Consider the following 17,812-nt stretch of genomic DNA (forward strand, 5'->3'; position numbering starts at 1 on the left):
ACGATCCACCAACGTAGTTCGTGTGATTTTTTTTAAAACACATACCAACAACCCGTAGTTTGATTGGCTGCAAAGACAGCAAAGGCTAGCCAGAGATTGAACAATGCTTGTTGGGTTTTCTTGTGTACAGTTTCCCAGTAACTGGAGACATTTTATTCTGGGAGATGCAGATGTTATAGTGGAAGTTTTAGGGAGGCGGACAAGCTGTGCTGCAGAAGTGCTCATTACATTTAAATTTAGTGCGTATTTCGGATTTTTAATGCGTGAATTCGGCAGGCATGCTGGAGTTACTGTTTAGCCAGAAACCACATTAAACGTACAGGTGGATGATAATTTTGAAACTAGTCAGACTGTAAACTTTGAGCGCTTAAACAAAAATTAAACACGTATGCACAGTGGTTTACAGATAATATATAATACATACATGATCATAATTGTATTTACTTAAATTTTTATGTTTGCATTTCTGAGTCGTCTGGCTTACCCCCCTGTTACCCCCGTTTGGAAACTGCCCTACCGCAACTGTCGCCGTTCTTCTGGACATTTTTTATTTATTATTATTATTATTATTATTATTATTATTTTACTACTTATTTGGACATTGGACGTTTTCTTTTACAATAAGTAGCCTCGTTTTTTTGTAACTTTTTAAAAGTTAAATTAAAAAAAAGAATGCTATAATTATGTATTCTAATAGAACTATCTTAAGACAAAAAAAATCTTCTTAAGTCCAATTTTTTTCTTAACTTTGGACTTAAGAAAAAAGTTAAGAAAAACTGCTTAAATCTTTTTTCTTAAAGATGTTCTTAACTTTAACATAACTAAACATTTGTCACAAAATCGCTTCCAGAAAATATAATTTTACAAGACAACTGTTTTATATACATATACTCAATACTACACTTGATCACATTTTCAAATATTAATGTTATCAACATAACCCACACAAATTATTGTACATGATTGAATTAGCAACTACACATCATAATACAAAGTATCCTACTTTTTTTTTTTTTAATGAAAGTTATGTGAACACGCGCCTTTTCTGCATTTCAAAATAAAGGTCCTGTGTTTGGTGCTAGGGAAACTAGTGCCTGAACATTAAAAAAAAATAAACATAAATAAATAAAAAATGTACGCTGTAAAACGGATTTATTTTTCTTCAGACTTTGTTAAAAAATTATGTAAGGAATAATGTTACCATCATGGTTTGTATTATTATTGTTTTATATGAAAATGTTTATTTTCTCGGAAGTGAGTTTGGGCAGTTCACGGGGCAGCTGTACAGTGTTGAAAGACCCCGTAAGGCCTAGCTAACACTGGTGGTTGTGAGAATTGAGAATTAAGGAGATACGGTTGTGTGAGTGTTATTCTAAAGAGTGATCAGGAACCCAAGGAGGGCAGTAAGAACCGGGTTGTGGAAGTTCCCGTTCTTTGAATGTAAAAACCTTTACAACAATTAACTTTTTTTAAGTTGGTTTGTTAAAATGAAATGGAGGCGCCAAGTCTATGGACGGAGAAGTAACGCTAGAATAACATTTCTATCCGATCAAGGGCTGTGACAACAGAAGAGCACTGTGGTAGCAAGAAACCCTGAGGATCACCAAAGAGAAGGGAGGCAACTTAAAGCATCTGGGCTTTCCGGGTTAGCCGAGTACTGGCAGATTCATTTGGGTGTATGCAAATCCAAATTTGGGAAAACGAATAAAAGAAAATTGGTCACCGGTGTGAGCGAACTCCACAAGGTTTAAAACAACTTCTTAAAGTTGCTAAATAGCAGTTAAACTAACAGGGCTACTGGAGAGTCAATGGTCTGTTTTACTGTGTGGAATTAGAATACAAACAAATCAAAATCAGTTTTGGTGGACTCCTTATCAACAACGGTGGATGAGTATTACATTTTACAACAGCATGGAATACTTTTATCAGCAAGTCTTGCAGAAGGACGTGTCCCGGCGGCTCCAGGTTGGCCAAGAGCTAATCGACTACCTGAACGACCCGCAAAGATCTTCTGATGTGGAGCAGGATCGACCACAACTGGATGCGACCATAGATGAGTTAGCGGGCTGGGTAAACTCCAGCAATTTTAAGGTAAGGACGCTGACGGATGTAATGGCTTTCTTTGTTAGGTTTTAGAACTTCTAATAGTAGCGGGTTCTGGTAGGACAGACATCGTGACTGAGAATAATAATGTACAGTTTGTTTTCTTGAATGGTGGGGTGGCGTGGCGGTGATATTATTGTAATATAACGTGCAGTACCACACAATGCGTTCCTCTGTTGTCTGTCCGAGTCGTGCACATCGAAACGGTACAGGATATAATGCTAAATCAAAGGGCTTAGAGTGGCTTTACCAGCTCTGACTTGAGGGGTGTCATTCGCCATTAACCATTTTCTATACAGTGAATTTGCTCTAATGTTTGTAAACTTTAAATGAAAAAATAAATAAATCACAGGACTGGTGTGTGTTTTTAGGTCTCCCAAATTAACACCTGGCCGTGTATCCTTCTGCAGTATGAGCAAAGCAGTGTTTCAAACCATAATTACCCATCTCCACCCCCCATTCTTAATATATAGGCCTAATATTAACCTTATAAAATGTGTGATGTGGGACTTAAGTAATGATAGTGTCAGCCAGTTGCTGTCATTTATCAATGTGTCATTGGGACAAACCTTTAACTGCACAGCTTGGTTGGTTCCTAAGCTTAAACCTCCAATCTGTGTAGAGTGGGCCAGCTTTTTATGCTTGTACAGTAGCTTCAGACCCGGTATAATAGAGATTCCAAGCACATTTCTTTTGTGATTTTTTTTTTTTTTTTTTTTTAAACTTACACATTTAAGCCAAAACTGATTTTTGGAAGAAATACTTTGTCACAGACTGCTGGAAAAAAGTGGTTAAGCAGAAGCTATACAGTGACTTGCAGAATTTGACAATTCTCTGAGGAATACAGCTTGAGTGCTTTCTGCATCAGCACCAGAGAACGTTGGCACCTCAGTGATCCTGGAGACTCTATTCAGGAAAATCTGTTTGAGGAACCAGAAATTTAAAGGGACACTGTTGTTCTGAAGTCTCTTGTCATGCTTATTTGATGAATCATTTAATTGATACATAGAAAGAGACTGAAACTCCAGTGGCCCTTTCATGGTTTACAGACCTGCCTTAAAATAAAGTAGATTTTAGTTCTCAGGAAACTAGGAGTTTGTCCTTTACATTGTGCCTCCCTTTTGAACAACTCCTATTAAATCTACACTAATTGATTTTATTCATGCTTTGATTAGTGTGATAGATTCAGAGCAGATGTAGTAGGGGCCTGTTCCTGGCACCTGGTCTTTTAAAAAAATATACCTAAACAAGAGAAGTTCTGAAAGCCAGAACTGGGTGTAAAAATAAGTCATTTAAATAAAAGCAATCCCACATTTTCTTTTTAGAAACATCAGAATTAACCCAATTTCATAACCAATCAAAACAGTCGCAATCCTGTGGTAATGCACCCTATTTTCATATTGGAGCAACACTGCCAGGAAACACACGGCCATCACCATTTCTTTACACAAAGATGCAATGGGCAAAAATGTTTAACATTCCACCAAAAAACAAAACAAAAATCATACTAGTAATTGATGTAGTATGATTCAGATTTATTTTTTATATTGTGTAACAACCTTCATGGGGGACAAAACCTAAAAAGTAATACTGCTTCTAAGTGCTATGCCCTCCTGTGCCATCAATAATGTAGAAGGCACATAGCTCCAAGAAATGCATGAATGAAGTCTCTGAGTGCTGTGATTTACTGCTCCATTTATAGAATCAATTTCATGGGATTGGGCTATTCATTTACATATGGGTAATTGGCCGCCTTTAGTCATTCTTAATAATAATAATAATAATAATAATAATAATAATAATAATAATACGTTTTTATACAGTGGTCATGTAAGCCCTTTTACAAAAAAAGTGCTTTACCAGGGCTCTAAAATGGCCTTTAGTTAAATAAATGTGTAGAGGGCACCAAGGCCACTAAACATAAGACAAGGCCAATGTGTAGGATGTTGTGTAATTTTGCTTAGGATTCATATAAAGGTAATGATTGGCCACATAAAGAAACAACTGTTTAACTTAATAATAACTATTTATTTGTTAAGAAAATACTGTGTTTTTTTTTGGGGGGAGGGGGGGCAAAAGCTACATCTACATTTTAATAGTTTGAACTGTGCTGTGTGACACAGCTGTCATCATCGAGATTGCACAGAACAATTCAGTGCTTGGCAGGCAGGAGACAGCCGTGCACCGAGAGGCGGCGAGATCCCTGACCAGGAAATTAAACCTCCCCACAACCAGCAGCCTAGATTCGAGTCTGCGTGGACGTAGCTCTCTGTGCTAAAGGCATTGGCTTTTACCACTACGCCATGGGACCATTTTTATCAATTTTAATAGCATATGTTTTACACAGTTTAACATAAGCCAGGGCTAGTGTTCTGTGATACCTCATTTATGCGACACCTCATCATGATATTCAATACTATCACAATATTTTGGATCCTATGTCCATTACATGTTAAATGGCTGCCAAATTCCTTTTTTTCAAGTACATTTTTGCACATTTTTTACATTGTATTTGGCCAAATTTTTTTGTGGGTTGTAGCAGTAGTATATAGAGGGAGTCTGAGAGAAAAAATGACACCAAAGTTTGGTGTGCAAGGTAATCAAGCATGCAATCTTCAGGTGTGAAAAAGTTATTGCCCCCCCCCCCCCCCCCAGTTAACTCAACCCAATTAAAGGGATAATTAGGGTCAGCTGTTTAATGAGTACTTTGGTTAACAACCAGACCTGATTTGGGCAAGCCCTGCCCAGTATAAATCTGACTAACCTTGGCCCTTACCATCAGAGTGAAGTTGTCAGCAGACAGGTGCTAGAGGCACATCATGCCACGAACAAAAGAAATTCCTGAAGACCTCCGGAAAAAAGTTGTTGATGCCTATCAGTCTGGAAAGGGATACAAAGCCATTTCTAAGGCTCTGGGGCTCCACTGAACCACAGTCAGAGCCATATTGTCCAAATGGAGAAAGTTTGGGACAGTGGTGAATCTTCCCAGGAGTGGCCGTCTTGCCAAAATCTCTCCAAGAGCAAGGCGTAAAATCGTCCAGGAAATCACAAAGAACCCTAGAACACCATCCAGGGATCTGCAGACCTCTCTCGCCTTGGCTAAGGTCAGTGTTCATGACTCCACCATTAGAAAGACACTGGGCAAAAATGGGATTCATGGCAGAGTAGCAAGGCGGAAACCATTGTTCACTAAGAAGAAAATGAATGCTCGTCTCAAGTTTGCCAAAAAGCACCTGGATGATCCTCAAGAGTTCTGGAACAATGCTCTATGGACAGACAAGTCAAAAGTGGAACTTTTTGGTCGACATGGGCCCTGTTATGTCTGGCGAAAACCAAACACTGCATTCCACAGTAAGAACCTCATACCAACGGTCAAGCATGGTGGTGGTAGTGTCATGGTTTGGGGATGCTTTGCTGCATCAGGACCTGGACGCCTTGCCATCATTGAAGGAACCATGAATTCTGCTCTGTATCAGAGAATTCTACAGGAGAATGTCAGGCCATCCGTCCATGAGCTGAAGCTGAAGCGCAGCTGTGAGAGACTAATCAATAACTACAGGAAGCGTTTGGTTGCAGTTATTGCTGCTAAAGGTGACGTAACCAGTTATTGAGTCTAAGGGGGCGATTTACTTTTTCACACAGGGGCATTGGGTGTTGCATAACTTTCTTTAATAAATGAAATGTGTCAGATTTTTGTGTTATTTGTTCACTCAGGGTTCCTTTTATCTAATATTAGGTTTTGGTTGAAGATCTGAAAACATTCAGTGTCAAAAATATGAAAAAATGCAGAAAATCAGACGGGGCAAATACTTTTTCACGGCACTGTATATACACACACACACACACACACACATTCAGGGTTTTCCCCAGGAATTCTCTACAGCTGGACGGCAGAACATTATAGCCGGGAGCACTTTTGACAGAAAAATAAACTTTCCTTAAATAAATACATAATATGACAAATAAATTGAGTAATGTGTTGTCTTTCGTTGCTTTTTTATGTTCTACATTCTTTTTCATTACTGTTTTTTATTATGGTAAATTACCGTGCTTATTTATGTACTCTACGATTTGACTGGGGAAAGATAACATAGGTTTATTGGAGTTCACAAAAAAACCCAGAAACATTTTCACTTCCTTTTAGCTTAATTATTGAGCATATTGCTTCATTTAAATTGCTTTCTTTATGTTAAGATTTCAGGGCATTTTGTTAATGCGGGTCTTTTTGTTTTTGGCTGTTCTACAACTGTTCATTTTAACAATTTTTTTTATTTTTTTTGTATTTTTTTATTTTTTTTTACACAACAGTACTCACTCACTTTTGGTCACCATCATAATTGCATGAAACCAGAGTGTAATAATACAGCACGTAAGCATTTGTATATCAGGTGACAAGTTCAGCTGATATCCCAGCACGCCTTTCTTGTTAAAGGCGTATCACCGCTATACGTGAACCCCCAATATCTCTCACAACACCTGGGTACATATTTTTACGATATCACGATAAGAATCCTTTTTTTTTTTTTTTTTGGTGCATATGTATAGCAATTATGTAATATATATCACCTTACAGTACAATAATACAACAACAAATGGACTGTATGATAATACCCGAAAATAATCTTAATATGTTTTTAATAAAGTAGCCGGCGCAAATCTAGTATTAGGCGGTGGATTGTGCCGCTCGCCGGCTTATTTTGAAAACCCTGCATTCATTGTTACCATTTTTGCTTTGAAAATAATCGGTTATTTTTTTAGCAGTCATTTTTAACGTTTTGGCCTCTTGAAGTGCTTAACACAGAAAACTTCAACTATCTGATTAGTTAAATGTTGTGTCAAGACGTAACACAGCTGTCCTGCGGTTCCAATAATTTTTTTTTTCACCAATCAACGCACAAGTGATCTAGAAGCGCAATCAATCCTTATTTTTAAAGGCATAGCAGCATCTGCAAGACGGGCAGATCGGATTTTTTCAGCCGGGCGGCGACAGCCACTTCCAGCTGAAAAGGCCTGGGGAGAACCCTGACACTTTTTTTTTTTCCTGCTGAAAATAAGTTCCAGTCTATTCAAAGGTCATTGCCACCAACTATAGGCTGCAATTCAAATAAAACTGGTAAGAAAGCGCAACACTTGGTGTAAAAGACACCTTTTTCTTTATTTCTTGCATATAAAAAGATAACTCCTGGTGTTTCGGACAGCTCAAATACTCTAATTACAAGGAATCTCTTAATTCTTCTATATAACAAAGTAACGCAGAAATACTTTCCTTGAAGCAGACTTTTTATAACTAGGCCAGATATTTTATATACAGGGTTATCTAGAAGTGCCCTAAAAATGTGTAAAAATGAAGCACTGTTGTGGAAGCTGATTTACACGGTTACTTCAAGAAACGGCTTGATGAGGTTCTTGCTTGGATCGATAAACAACCAAATGAGCAAGATGGGTCTCCTCTTGTTTGTAACGTTTCTAAGGCACCTGATTTTCCATTCTTTTTTTTTCCGTTTTTCAAAATGATCAATTCCGTTTTTACCAATTTATTAAGAATTCACAACGTAATTTGAACATAAATAACTTTCACAGTAAAAGTCTATTGGTTTCATTTTTTTTTTAAGTCCCTGAGATACTGTAGTTTTCAGGAAAAATCTTTATTAAAGCAGTCCACTAGTAGCAATGTACTGTAGGTCAGTCAACAAATAAAGGTGTTTTGAAAAAAACAGCTTGTTGCTGGCATTACAATATACCGATTAGTCAAACGAGGGGCATTGTTACAAATATATACAATTTTCATAAAATTACAAATTAAACACAATGTTCAGGACACTTACCTCTCCCATCTGTATTTTCATCTGCAACAACACAGACTGGTTAGTGCTGTACTTGCTGTGAAGCTGCTTGGATGTGTTTCTTGTATACCCTGGACAGACAGAGTTGCCTTAGTTAGAGCAGTGCTCTTCAACTAGTTTTTTAAATTTAAGGGCCATTGGAAAAAAAGTTAGCAGTTGTGGCAGGCCAGTGTATTTTACTAAGCACATTTTTAAGCAATATAATAAATATGATATAACTTATTGTTCATATATTGAACAAGACTTACACATTTCACCATATGAATAGTACTTTAAAAATAGAACAGTGTGAGAGTTTAACAGAGTATCATTACAAACATTTTTAAATGTATGTGAAATATTAATAGTATAACTTAAGAGATCTACTTTTGAGCTTCTAACTGCTCAGCCGTCTGAATATGCATTTCCAAAAGCTCAGTGTTTGGTTTCAAAATGTCTTTTCACATTGTGATCCTTAATTACTGGTACACATTAATTGCACAATAAACATATATGCTTTGCGTTCGGTACAGTTGGTAAAATTAAATAAGTATTTATTGATCCACTCATTCACCATCACGTTTTCTGTTCTTACTAGCTAGAGTAGAGAGAGCCATGTTCTCGCAACATGAGTAAAAAAATAAAAAATAAATACAATAAAAAAATAAAATAAAAAATTACTCTGCGTAAAGTATTAAGGAGTTAATGATAAATTAGAAATAAGTTATAAAACTAAAGGTTTCACCTCAACCACTGTGTCGTTTCCTTGTGTTGAGTGGGTGAAGGGGTAACGGATTTGCGATAAGTAAATAAATGAATACATAAATTCAATCAAGTTTTTTTAATCATGGGGTTGACTTGTTTTTTTCAGGTACTTTTGACTTTTCTGTATATACAACTACAATATTATTCCACAGAATAGAACTATCACAAAACAGCTGGTTGCTTTTTTAAACAGCTCGACTCACACAGCACACAGGCAGCGTGGCAACGGAGACAGACAGTCCATCAGCGTAACTCCCCCAAAACCACCTGTTTTCTCGTTCTCCAAAAATCCAAATAAACATACAAAAACATTTTATACAGGAATTGTCACTGGGCTTCTGGGTAGTGTAGTTTTCAAATCAATCTATTATTTTTTTATAGGAGAATAACAACAGTAAAAGACAGTTTGCACAGTTATCTTTTTTTTTTTTTTATATATAAAGGTGCAGTTGCAAATCAGAATGTCATTCCCAAAATGCAAATTCCATTCCCAATGCCTAATTCTGCGATTCTGTCAGTGATTCTGCGATCAGGGAAAATCAGTAGCCCTGCATTTCTGTTTCTGGGATCAATAAGCTACTAACAACCAAATGAGCAAGATGGGCTGAATGGCCTCCTCCTCGTTTTGTAAACTTTCTTATGTTCTTAAAGTCACATAAACTATAATACCTCCATGAATCTATACTGTTCAAATATTTTAGAAAGTAGAACAAGTAAAAAAATATATAAATGCTAAACTAGACCTAGCTTGATTGATACATGTACACTTTAAGACTTTTTTTTTTAAATGAACACAGTAATGTGTTACATTAGGAATACACACAAATGTTGTATTCCTTAATTTTAAACACAATGCGTTCATTTTACAGTTTTATAGTGTTAGATATTTTGAAAATCACCACTTCCAAATAATTTAATAAAATTAGTTCAGCAGATAAAAAAAACTTTTTTCTGGCAAAGAACTGCTTTACTAAAAACTCTGCTAACATAGGCAATTCAATAGTGAAAAATTCAGTTAAGCTTTATATTTAATACTACATTTCTAAAACAAATGGGCCACTAATGTAGATGCCTTCCTCTTACGTGCTATTAGAACAGAATTCTGTTTAAGCACATTCAAGCCAAATGTCTGTCAAAACAACCCCCCAGTGCACCTTAATAAGAACATAAGACATGTTACTAGCGAGAGGAGGCCATTCAGCCCTTCATACTCGTTTGGTTGTTAAAAATCTTGCAAAGAAAGTAAATTAGACAAACGACAACCATTCTGCATTGGCAGCCTTTTGCAGAGTGACTCTGAAACTTCTAAGGTCCTGTGCTTTCCTCTACAGGTGAAGCATCACATTGATCCTGTTCTCTAAATTGATAGAGCAATGAAGTCTGTGTTCATTCTGGTCTTCCCACTGCTCATGCATACAAATTACAATTCAAAACACAGGAGTTTCACAGCTATTGCATTACATACACATAAAATACAGATTACCACAAAATCCAAAGAATATAAAAACATTGCTAACATTTTTGACATGCGGTAGAATTTAATGACACATGTCTGCAAAGTATGCATATTATAAAAACGGAAGAAACTACAGTAAAGGAAAGTCCACTTTGGCAAAGAGATCGGGGTGGCGATCTGACAGATGTTTCAATAAATTGGTGGCATTTCCTCCCTTGTTTTTCACTTGTTTAAAACATTTTGGCTGTCCGCCTTCAACCAAATTGCAGTTGTCATCTGGCTGAAATCCAAAATAGTTCCACACTAAGCATCTTTCTCCGGCATTCACCATTACTGTTGCAGCAATTAAATTTTCCCAGAACGCGCAGGGTAGTTGATCACTTCTGCTAAGTAGAAATGAGTAAGAGTAAAGCACACAATTACAGAGTTTTGTTTTAAAAGCTAATAAAAAAATCACTATCGAAAAATTGTGATATTTCTTTTACTCCGATATTAGGTATCATAAGATTTTGGTATCATGATATACCGTAGGTATCAATATCCTGTGGAACACTGGCCAGGGCTTTCCATAACTTTTCCCCATTGAGGTTCCAAGAATATCAACTGAAAGTCCCAGAGGAAATGTTGGGGGTCCCAATAAAGTACAAAATCTAAATGTTATGGTACACATTAATTAATTAATTAATTCATTAATTTTTTCTTTCTTAATTCATTAAAGCCTCAAATGGATTTCAGTAAAACACACAACTGTACACAGGTCACGTTAAAGGGCTGCTACTCAGTACTGTATTGTGTTTAGTGTTTCAGTCCGGAGACAAACACGGTCCACGTTTTCCAGTTCTCCACAGCGGGAACTAATGTACAACGTAGAGTTTGAGCCTGCCAACTTTTTGAAGCTTTCACCTCACACAACGCAACTCTATTGCCTAAAAATCTGCAGAGACGCAGCCTGTGTCAGATGGACAGACGCGCCTCCCTGAGACGCAGACAACTGCAAAGCTGAGCATCCCAACAAACCATGCGTGCGTAAAGGACAGACATTTGTCCCAGCATTATTATTATCTGGTCAGCCCTCAGCCTGTAATGGTGCGTGCAATGCTCTTTTTGGAGAGATTGACAAAATCTCAGCAAAGCACTACACTACTCAGTTTTAACGCAATTACACAATAATCATTTCATTAAACATGACTACAAACTCCCTCTTGTCAAAAGTTTGTAAAATTGAGTTTTCAGTTTTGTGGTCTGTAAACACAGGCTGATGACAAGGTCATTATGACAAGCTGACATGTTATACAATAGCACAGAATGAGGATGTCTAGGGGTATTGGCTCCAAAACAGCCTGTAGTCACATGACATTGTCCTTAAATAGTCACTTCCTTAGCAGATGGCAAGCCCTGCGGTAAAATTTGACTTCCTGTAATTTTTTCCCCCCCCGAGGCCAAGAGGCTGCTGTGTGGAAGTTCCCTTTAAAGCACGAGCTCTGCCCCTGTTTCTAAAATTCACATGAGTGTATTGATCTCTCTGAGTAGAAGCAGTTTCTAAGAACCCCCACAGCTTATGCTTTTGAGAAAAGTAGTAGTGTAGTAGCCTTCCATGAATCCGTGGAGTTGACTGCTTTGTAGATTTCATGGCTAGAAAAAATTGAATGTGTAGACTGGGTCAAGGCTCATGGGGATGCGGATACCTGCGTTCTTTACTCACGAATGGTTTGTCAGGACTTTCAGATTTGCAGTTGTCTGCGTCCCTGGGATGCGCCTCTGACACTGGCAACCCCACCGCGGATTATTCTATATATTTTAAATCATGCAGGTAGTACAGCTGCATTGTGTGAGGTACAAGCTTCAAAATGTTGGCAGGCTCAAACTCTGGACCTGGGTGCTTTGGGATTGGAGCGGTCTGAAGGACTGAACACTATACTGATTGAGCCCCTTTCACGTGACCGCCTGTGTACGGTTGTGTGTTTTGCTGAAATCCATTTCAGGCTTTTTTGCTGATTTGCTTCCCAAGCATAAGCAACTGTTTTAAATAAGCAAGTTAGTTAGTTTGGGGAACTCAGTAGAAAAATGGCAGTCTTTTAAGTTGGGCCAAAAATGAATTATGAATTTAATATTGTATTTAAATAGTAACACGTCTTGTGAATGTAAACGTGTTTTTATAGCTTTCTGAAGTATGGATGCATGATTGGTTCTCATAAAATAAAGGAGCGTTTACGTGTTATGAGCATTAAGGTGCAAGTTACTTTCGGAGATTGAATTAAAACATCTGAAACACATTCTAGTGTTCTGGCAGTGATTTAACTTTTTGGCAGTGTATAACTTTTTAAAAACGTGTTTGTAATTTAAATACATACAAACTAATACATGTAATATATGTTTAAAAACCTGATGGGTTCTGGAGCATTTGGTCTCCTTTAATAGTGAGAGCAGTGGGGGATGCCTAGTTGAGTAGAATGGTTGGGTGTCCTTTGATCTTTATAGAATTTTGCTTTTGTGGATTCTATTGCTATGCTTTTTTTAATATTATTTTTTTTAGACAGAAAATAACTTGTTGTGTTTGGCTTTTAGTGTTTTGTTTCTTATTGTTATTAAAAAATTGTCAATTTTTTTTGTGTATTATAACTAGGGGATCCGGTTTTAAGTTAAAAAAAAAAACAAAAAAAAAACCCCAAAAAAGATTTTTGCAGATTAAATACCTGCCGAATTTAATGTTGAAGTTACCAGCATTTATTTTATAAAAACGATAAAAGCAGAATCTTCACTTCCTTTTATTTTGAACTCCATAATGTGTGAAAGGCTTCCTATGTCGGTTTGTATCTAGTTTTGTTGTTGTTGCACACACTCCTTACATTTTCTGCAACGTCATGAATGATCCTCAAATAAGTGTGTATTTACTACAGTCAAAGCAGACTTTATTCATTTTTAAAACTGTGTTGGTGAAAAGGGAGTTTTGATGGTATTAAGTTGGACGTTTCTTTAAGTTGGATGTACAAAGTTAATTTCAACGGAGCTGACAAACTGACTGACTGACTGTGCAGTGCAGCATTTGTTTTCCACGATTCCTTCATTTTGGCCTGGCTTTGGTTTCAGGCAAGTATATGACTTCTACTAGTGTCACAAGCTGCGAATACAACGTGTTTTGTTTTATTGATGTTAGTACTGTTAATGTTACATTACTGTTTAAGTTGTTTATGTATACCGATTTCTACCAGTTTCCATTGTGGAACATGGGTACGAGGGTTGTTTTAACCGATTTTTGACCCGTTTCATGGTCCTAAAAATAAATGCAGATTTTTATAAATGCTGGAAGCCCTAATCGTAACATTAAGACGTTCTACCTTATTGGGACCCCCAACATTTTCTGGGACCTTCAGTTTTTTTAGTTGAAAGTCCTGGACCCTAAATGGGGGGGAAGAAATTTGGAGAACCCTGTACTGGGAGTGTTTTGGCAGGTCTGGTATGAGAATATACAACAAACCAGTCCACAGGCCAAATGGTTAATGAATGGCCTGCCCCATGATAAATAAGACTTATGTATTCTCAATGACCTTAACCTGGCCTGAGTTTTATTGACCACATGTACTCTACTCCTTGTAGCCTTCAGTTCAACATTATAGTCTACGGATTTTATTAAGGCTGCTGTGTTCCACTGTCCTATTTTATAAAATATCCTTTGGACATGATTTCTGAAGGATCAACATTGTCCCCAGTTACTAGCACAATACAACTTTGTTGCCAGAATTAAATGTGTTACTATATTTAACATAATAATGTTTGTAACTGATCAGAAAAGCCATCATAAGAACTCCCCCCCCCCCCCCCCCATCATGGTTGTAAACAACAGGGAGGCTGCAAATTGACAGGTTGAGCTCAAGTTTCTATCTAAAAAGACAGTTGTGAAGAGACCATTAACAGCTAAAATAATTCCTTAATTAATTGATTCAATAGACGCAGTGTACACATTTCTTTGCTTTTCTATTTTATACAAATATACTTGAGGTATAAACAGAATATTGAATGATCATGATATAGGCCTACTGTACTGTTTTTATTTGGAAGTGAATAAAAGAATGTATACTGCAAACGACCATTCAATATCTTCTATGTATTTGTGTAAAAGAATGTATGTGTACAGCAATTATTTATTTGGAAAAGACTGAAGAAATATTGAATATAAAATTGGCACACTGTACACTTAAATTTGTTTAAATTTAAACCCTTGTTGTAGGGTGAAATCAAATGAGGTAAGACCTAAATGATTTTATTAGGAATAAATACTTTTGAAATAAGTTTGAAAACATTCTGTTTTTTGTGTTGGAAGAAGTAGATGCCTATTGATATTGGCAAGTTGAGTCGAAGCTGTTGCTAGAAGTCACACTCTCTCTGACACATCCGAGCTCTGTCTGTGAAGCCAGCATATAATTGGAATAATTGATCTCAACCACTACACGCAGTTTGAATTGGTTCCAAAATCTGCAGTCTTTAAACACTTAATGGCGAAGTCGCACATTTTCTTTCATCATAATCTCATTTATTTTCCTTTCTCTCTTACTCACATGAATTAACTCGCTGCTCTGCCAAAGAAGAATTTTGCTGTACGCCACTGGCCAAAAACAAATTGACACCTTCAGAAGTTTTTATGTAACTATTAAAAAATTATTTGGTCCAGATATGAATTGTTGTTTTTTAAAAAGCTTCTCTGAGCGAGAATTCTGCAACACAGTATACCTGCACCCCCCCCCCCCCCCCCCCATTACTCCAGTCAATTGTACCGTACATCGTGCCACCAGTCCTTCTGCGTTTTTAACTACTGCAGACATGGTTATTTCTTTTTAATGGATCAATGCAGAGCGATCACCTGGCAGTAGTTTGGCTTGTTTTGATTTTCTTACATTTCTTACATTACTACTGTGTGTCTATCAGACCTGGGACAAATATAGTTGCATCTGATATTTTATATTAAAACCCCAACTATTTCAAATAGTTGAAATATTTAAATATGTATGCTCGAATAAATCAATTTTGTTTTTAAATATTAATTGCACAAAGTCAAATATTATTTGAACATATTTACATTTTTTTTGAGAAAACTAATACTATTTGAAAAGATTTAAATATATGTAAGTTATTTGAATCTATCTATCTATCTATCTATCTATCTATCTATCTATCTATCTATCTATCTATCGTTAATGAATAATCAAAAACTAAAATCTAATTATTACCCTAAATGTGTAATTATGTACCAAGTCTTGTAATTACCACATGGTGGTTGAGGAGGATTTCTAATGAGGAAAATGCTCAACATGTTCAATTCAATAACTTCAAAACAGGCCAGTGGTTAAAGATATGTCATTGTTTTCAAATATTCAATTAATTGATCAAATGAAATTTAATTGAAATACAGCATTTTCCAAAAGATAATTGAGTGGTTAAGGACAAGGCTTAACCTGCTTAGAATGCAGGATAATAATTAGACTGCTGTATGTTACAGTTACATATTTATGACAAGTTTAAACTATTTCAATGTATTTCAACTACTTTACTCGTATTTAAATATTTTCAAATAATTGCTTTCCACAAACCATATTTAAATATTTTCAATTATTTACAATTTGTATTTAAATATTTTCAAATAAGTTACTTTCTGTGATAGGTATTTAATTATTTTCAAGTAATAGTTACTTTTCACAAACCATATTTATAACAATATTTATTTTAGGTCTGGTCTCTATGCAGCAGACATTGCTTCAGTGTAACTTTGTTTCAGTCCCTGGGCATCTCATTGATGCAGAACACATGTGTTTTCATCCATTTTACTTGATGCAGGAATGGAAATGAGTTAATACAAGCTTGATTAGCCACAGTGTATAAGTAACAACCTCATGTGTATCTTATTAAACTCGGTAAAACCAGGAATGGATCAAACCGCTGTGCAGTGGAAATCTTATTTCCATCCCTGCAATGTTTAGAAATCATTCAACCCTTATATAATGCCCCAAGGCATCACAACCCTCCTCATTTCTAGTTTTTACTGAAGATTTAAAAATTAATCCTGTACCAGATGTATTGGATTATAAAACCCTAATCAGAAATAACTGTTCAATTTGTCCAACATTTTCTTCCTCAAATGATGTTGTTCTAGTTGCAGATCAAAGGTCTTGAAAATTGGCATTTTTTGCAAAATACCGACACGTTTTCACCATGTGGGGCATTTTACACTGCTCTGTGTTTGCTGGCACACCTACCTTTTATCTGTCAATATTTGGTTAATGTATAATTAACCACATATTGGGAAAACAACTCCAGGAATTATTTTTAAAATCCTGTTGAAAAGTGGACATGTGGTCTGCTTCACCATGTAATTCACCCCTACCTCAGAATATAGATTATTTTGGAATGTTCAAAATCTGTGCAAAATTCCACAGCAGTAGATGCATGTCTGGCATAATCTGTCATTTGCTTGTGACCTTGACAGTTGGTGATCAGGTTATTAACACTTGGTGTACTCTATATATTGGTACAAATATGTGAGCATTTATGGCATTTTTAGAGATTGTATTGACAACTTTTCAACAAACATTGACTAAGTGCATGTAAAGCACTGTCCCTGCCAAGTTTATACATACTTTCTGGTTAGCAATTTGCTGAAAAGCACAAGAAGCTCTCTTGAGTCAGTAATTGTAAAATGCTTCTCTTCATTTTGTAGGCTCCAGTCAATCTCTGCATTGGTGAAGGGACCCTTTTTTAAAGAATGTTGCATTATGAAGCCCAGCACATTCCTAACCAGTAGACGGCTCTGACACTAGTGTTTATGCCCAGTAATGAGGGAACATTAGCCTAGAATGTTTGGTATTAACTTTTTGGTATGTTGGCCCTAAAACCTGTTGGCTTGACAAAGACTGATCTGCTGTAGAAAAGTGAGAACTTTAGTTTGTTCAACCTTTTTGTACACAAGATAGATCTTTTTCTAATGTGAAAGTATGGTATGATTACTGAAGTCACTTAACTAACCTGGATTGGAAGTCTATCTTTTGCAGGTGACCAGCTACTGTACAATACTGTATTCAACCACTGTGCCACCTAGCCCCTGCAGTTTTTCCTTAATTACTCTAGTTACTGAATTACTGCAAATATTCCATCCTGTTTCTTCGTAAATACTTAACCGGTAATCCCTGAGGCACATTGGTAATTTGCTTTCCTTTACTTGCAGAGGAAAGTGAGGTAACCTGGTTTAATGGGAATTCATCTTTTACAATATGGGTGTGTTTACTTCATTATGTATCATTGTGTGAAGTGGCAAGAACGCTCGCTTATTCTTCATTTTCTCATTGCCCGAGCTTTTAATTTTTTACAAAACCAATGAACATTTCCAACCCAAAGTATACTTTGCATACAGAAAATACTCACTTGGTTAAGAATATTTTTGTAATGCATTTTAAAAGTGTTTAAATTGAGAACCTGAAGCAAAAAATACTAGTTAGTGATGCTGTAACCAATGATGCGGCTTTTTATGTCAACTCACTTGATAGCTGACAATGCTCTTCTTTTTATAGAAATTTTTTTTTTATATTTGTCTGCTGCTCCTTTTTTTTTTTTTGTTGCATTCTACTTGAATCTTGGGATATAAAGCAACCTGCATTAACATAGAACTTTGAGATTTGAAGAT

General features: G+C 36.2%; 1 protein-coding gene across 20 annotated transcripts in view; it reads left to right on the top strand.

Annotated features, from left to right (window-relative positions):
- The first annotated feature begins 1,259 nt into the window (after positions 1-1,259).
- Positions 1,260-17,812, top strand: part of LOC117400275 (CLIP-associating protein 2-like) — a 151,557-nt gene continuing 135,004 nt past the window's right edge. For 12 of the 20 annotated variants that reach the window (XM_059022855.1, XM_059022856.1, XM_059022857.1 and 9 more), the window contains exon 1: positions 1,262-2,091. In XM_059022855.1, the coding sequence (XP_058878838.1) occupies positions 1,888-2,091 (204 nt within the window). In that variant the 5' untranslated portion in view covers positions 1,262-1,887. Of the gene's footprint in view, positions 2,092-17,812 lie in introns of all 20 variants that reach the window. The other 8 variants (XM_059022854.1, XM_059022850.1, XM_059022849.1 and 5 more) reach the window with 2 other exon arrangements.

This window comes from Acipenser ruthenus, chromosome 4 (assembly GCF_902713425.1).
Source record: "Acipenser ruthenus chromosome 4, fAciRut3.2 maternal haplotype, whole genome shotgun sequence".
In the NCBI taxonomy this organism is placed as follows: domain Eukaryota; kingdom Metazoa; phylum Chordata; class Actinopteri; order Acipenseriformes; family Acipenseridae; genus Acipenser; species Acipenser ruthenus.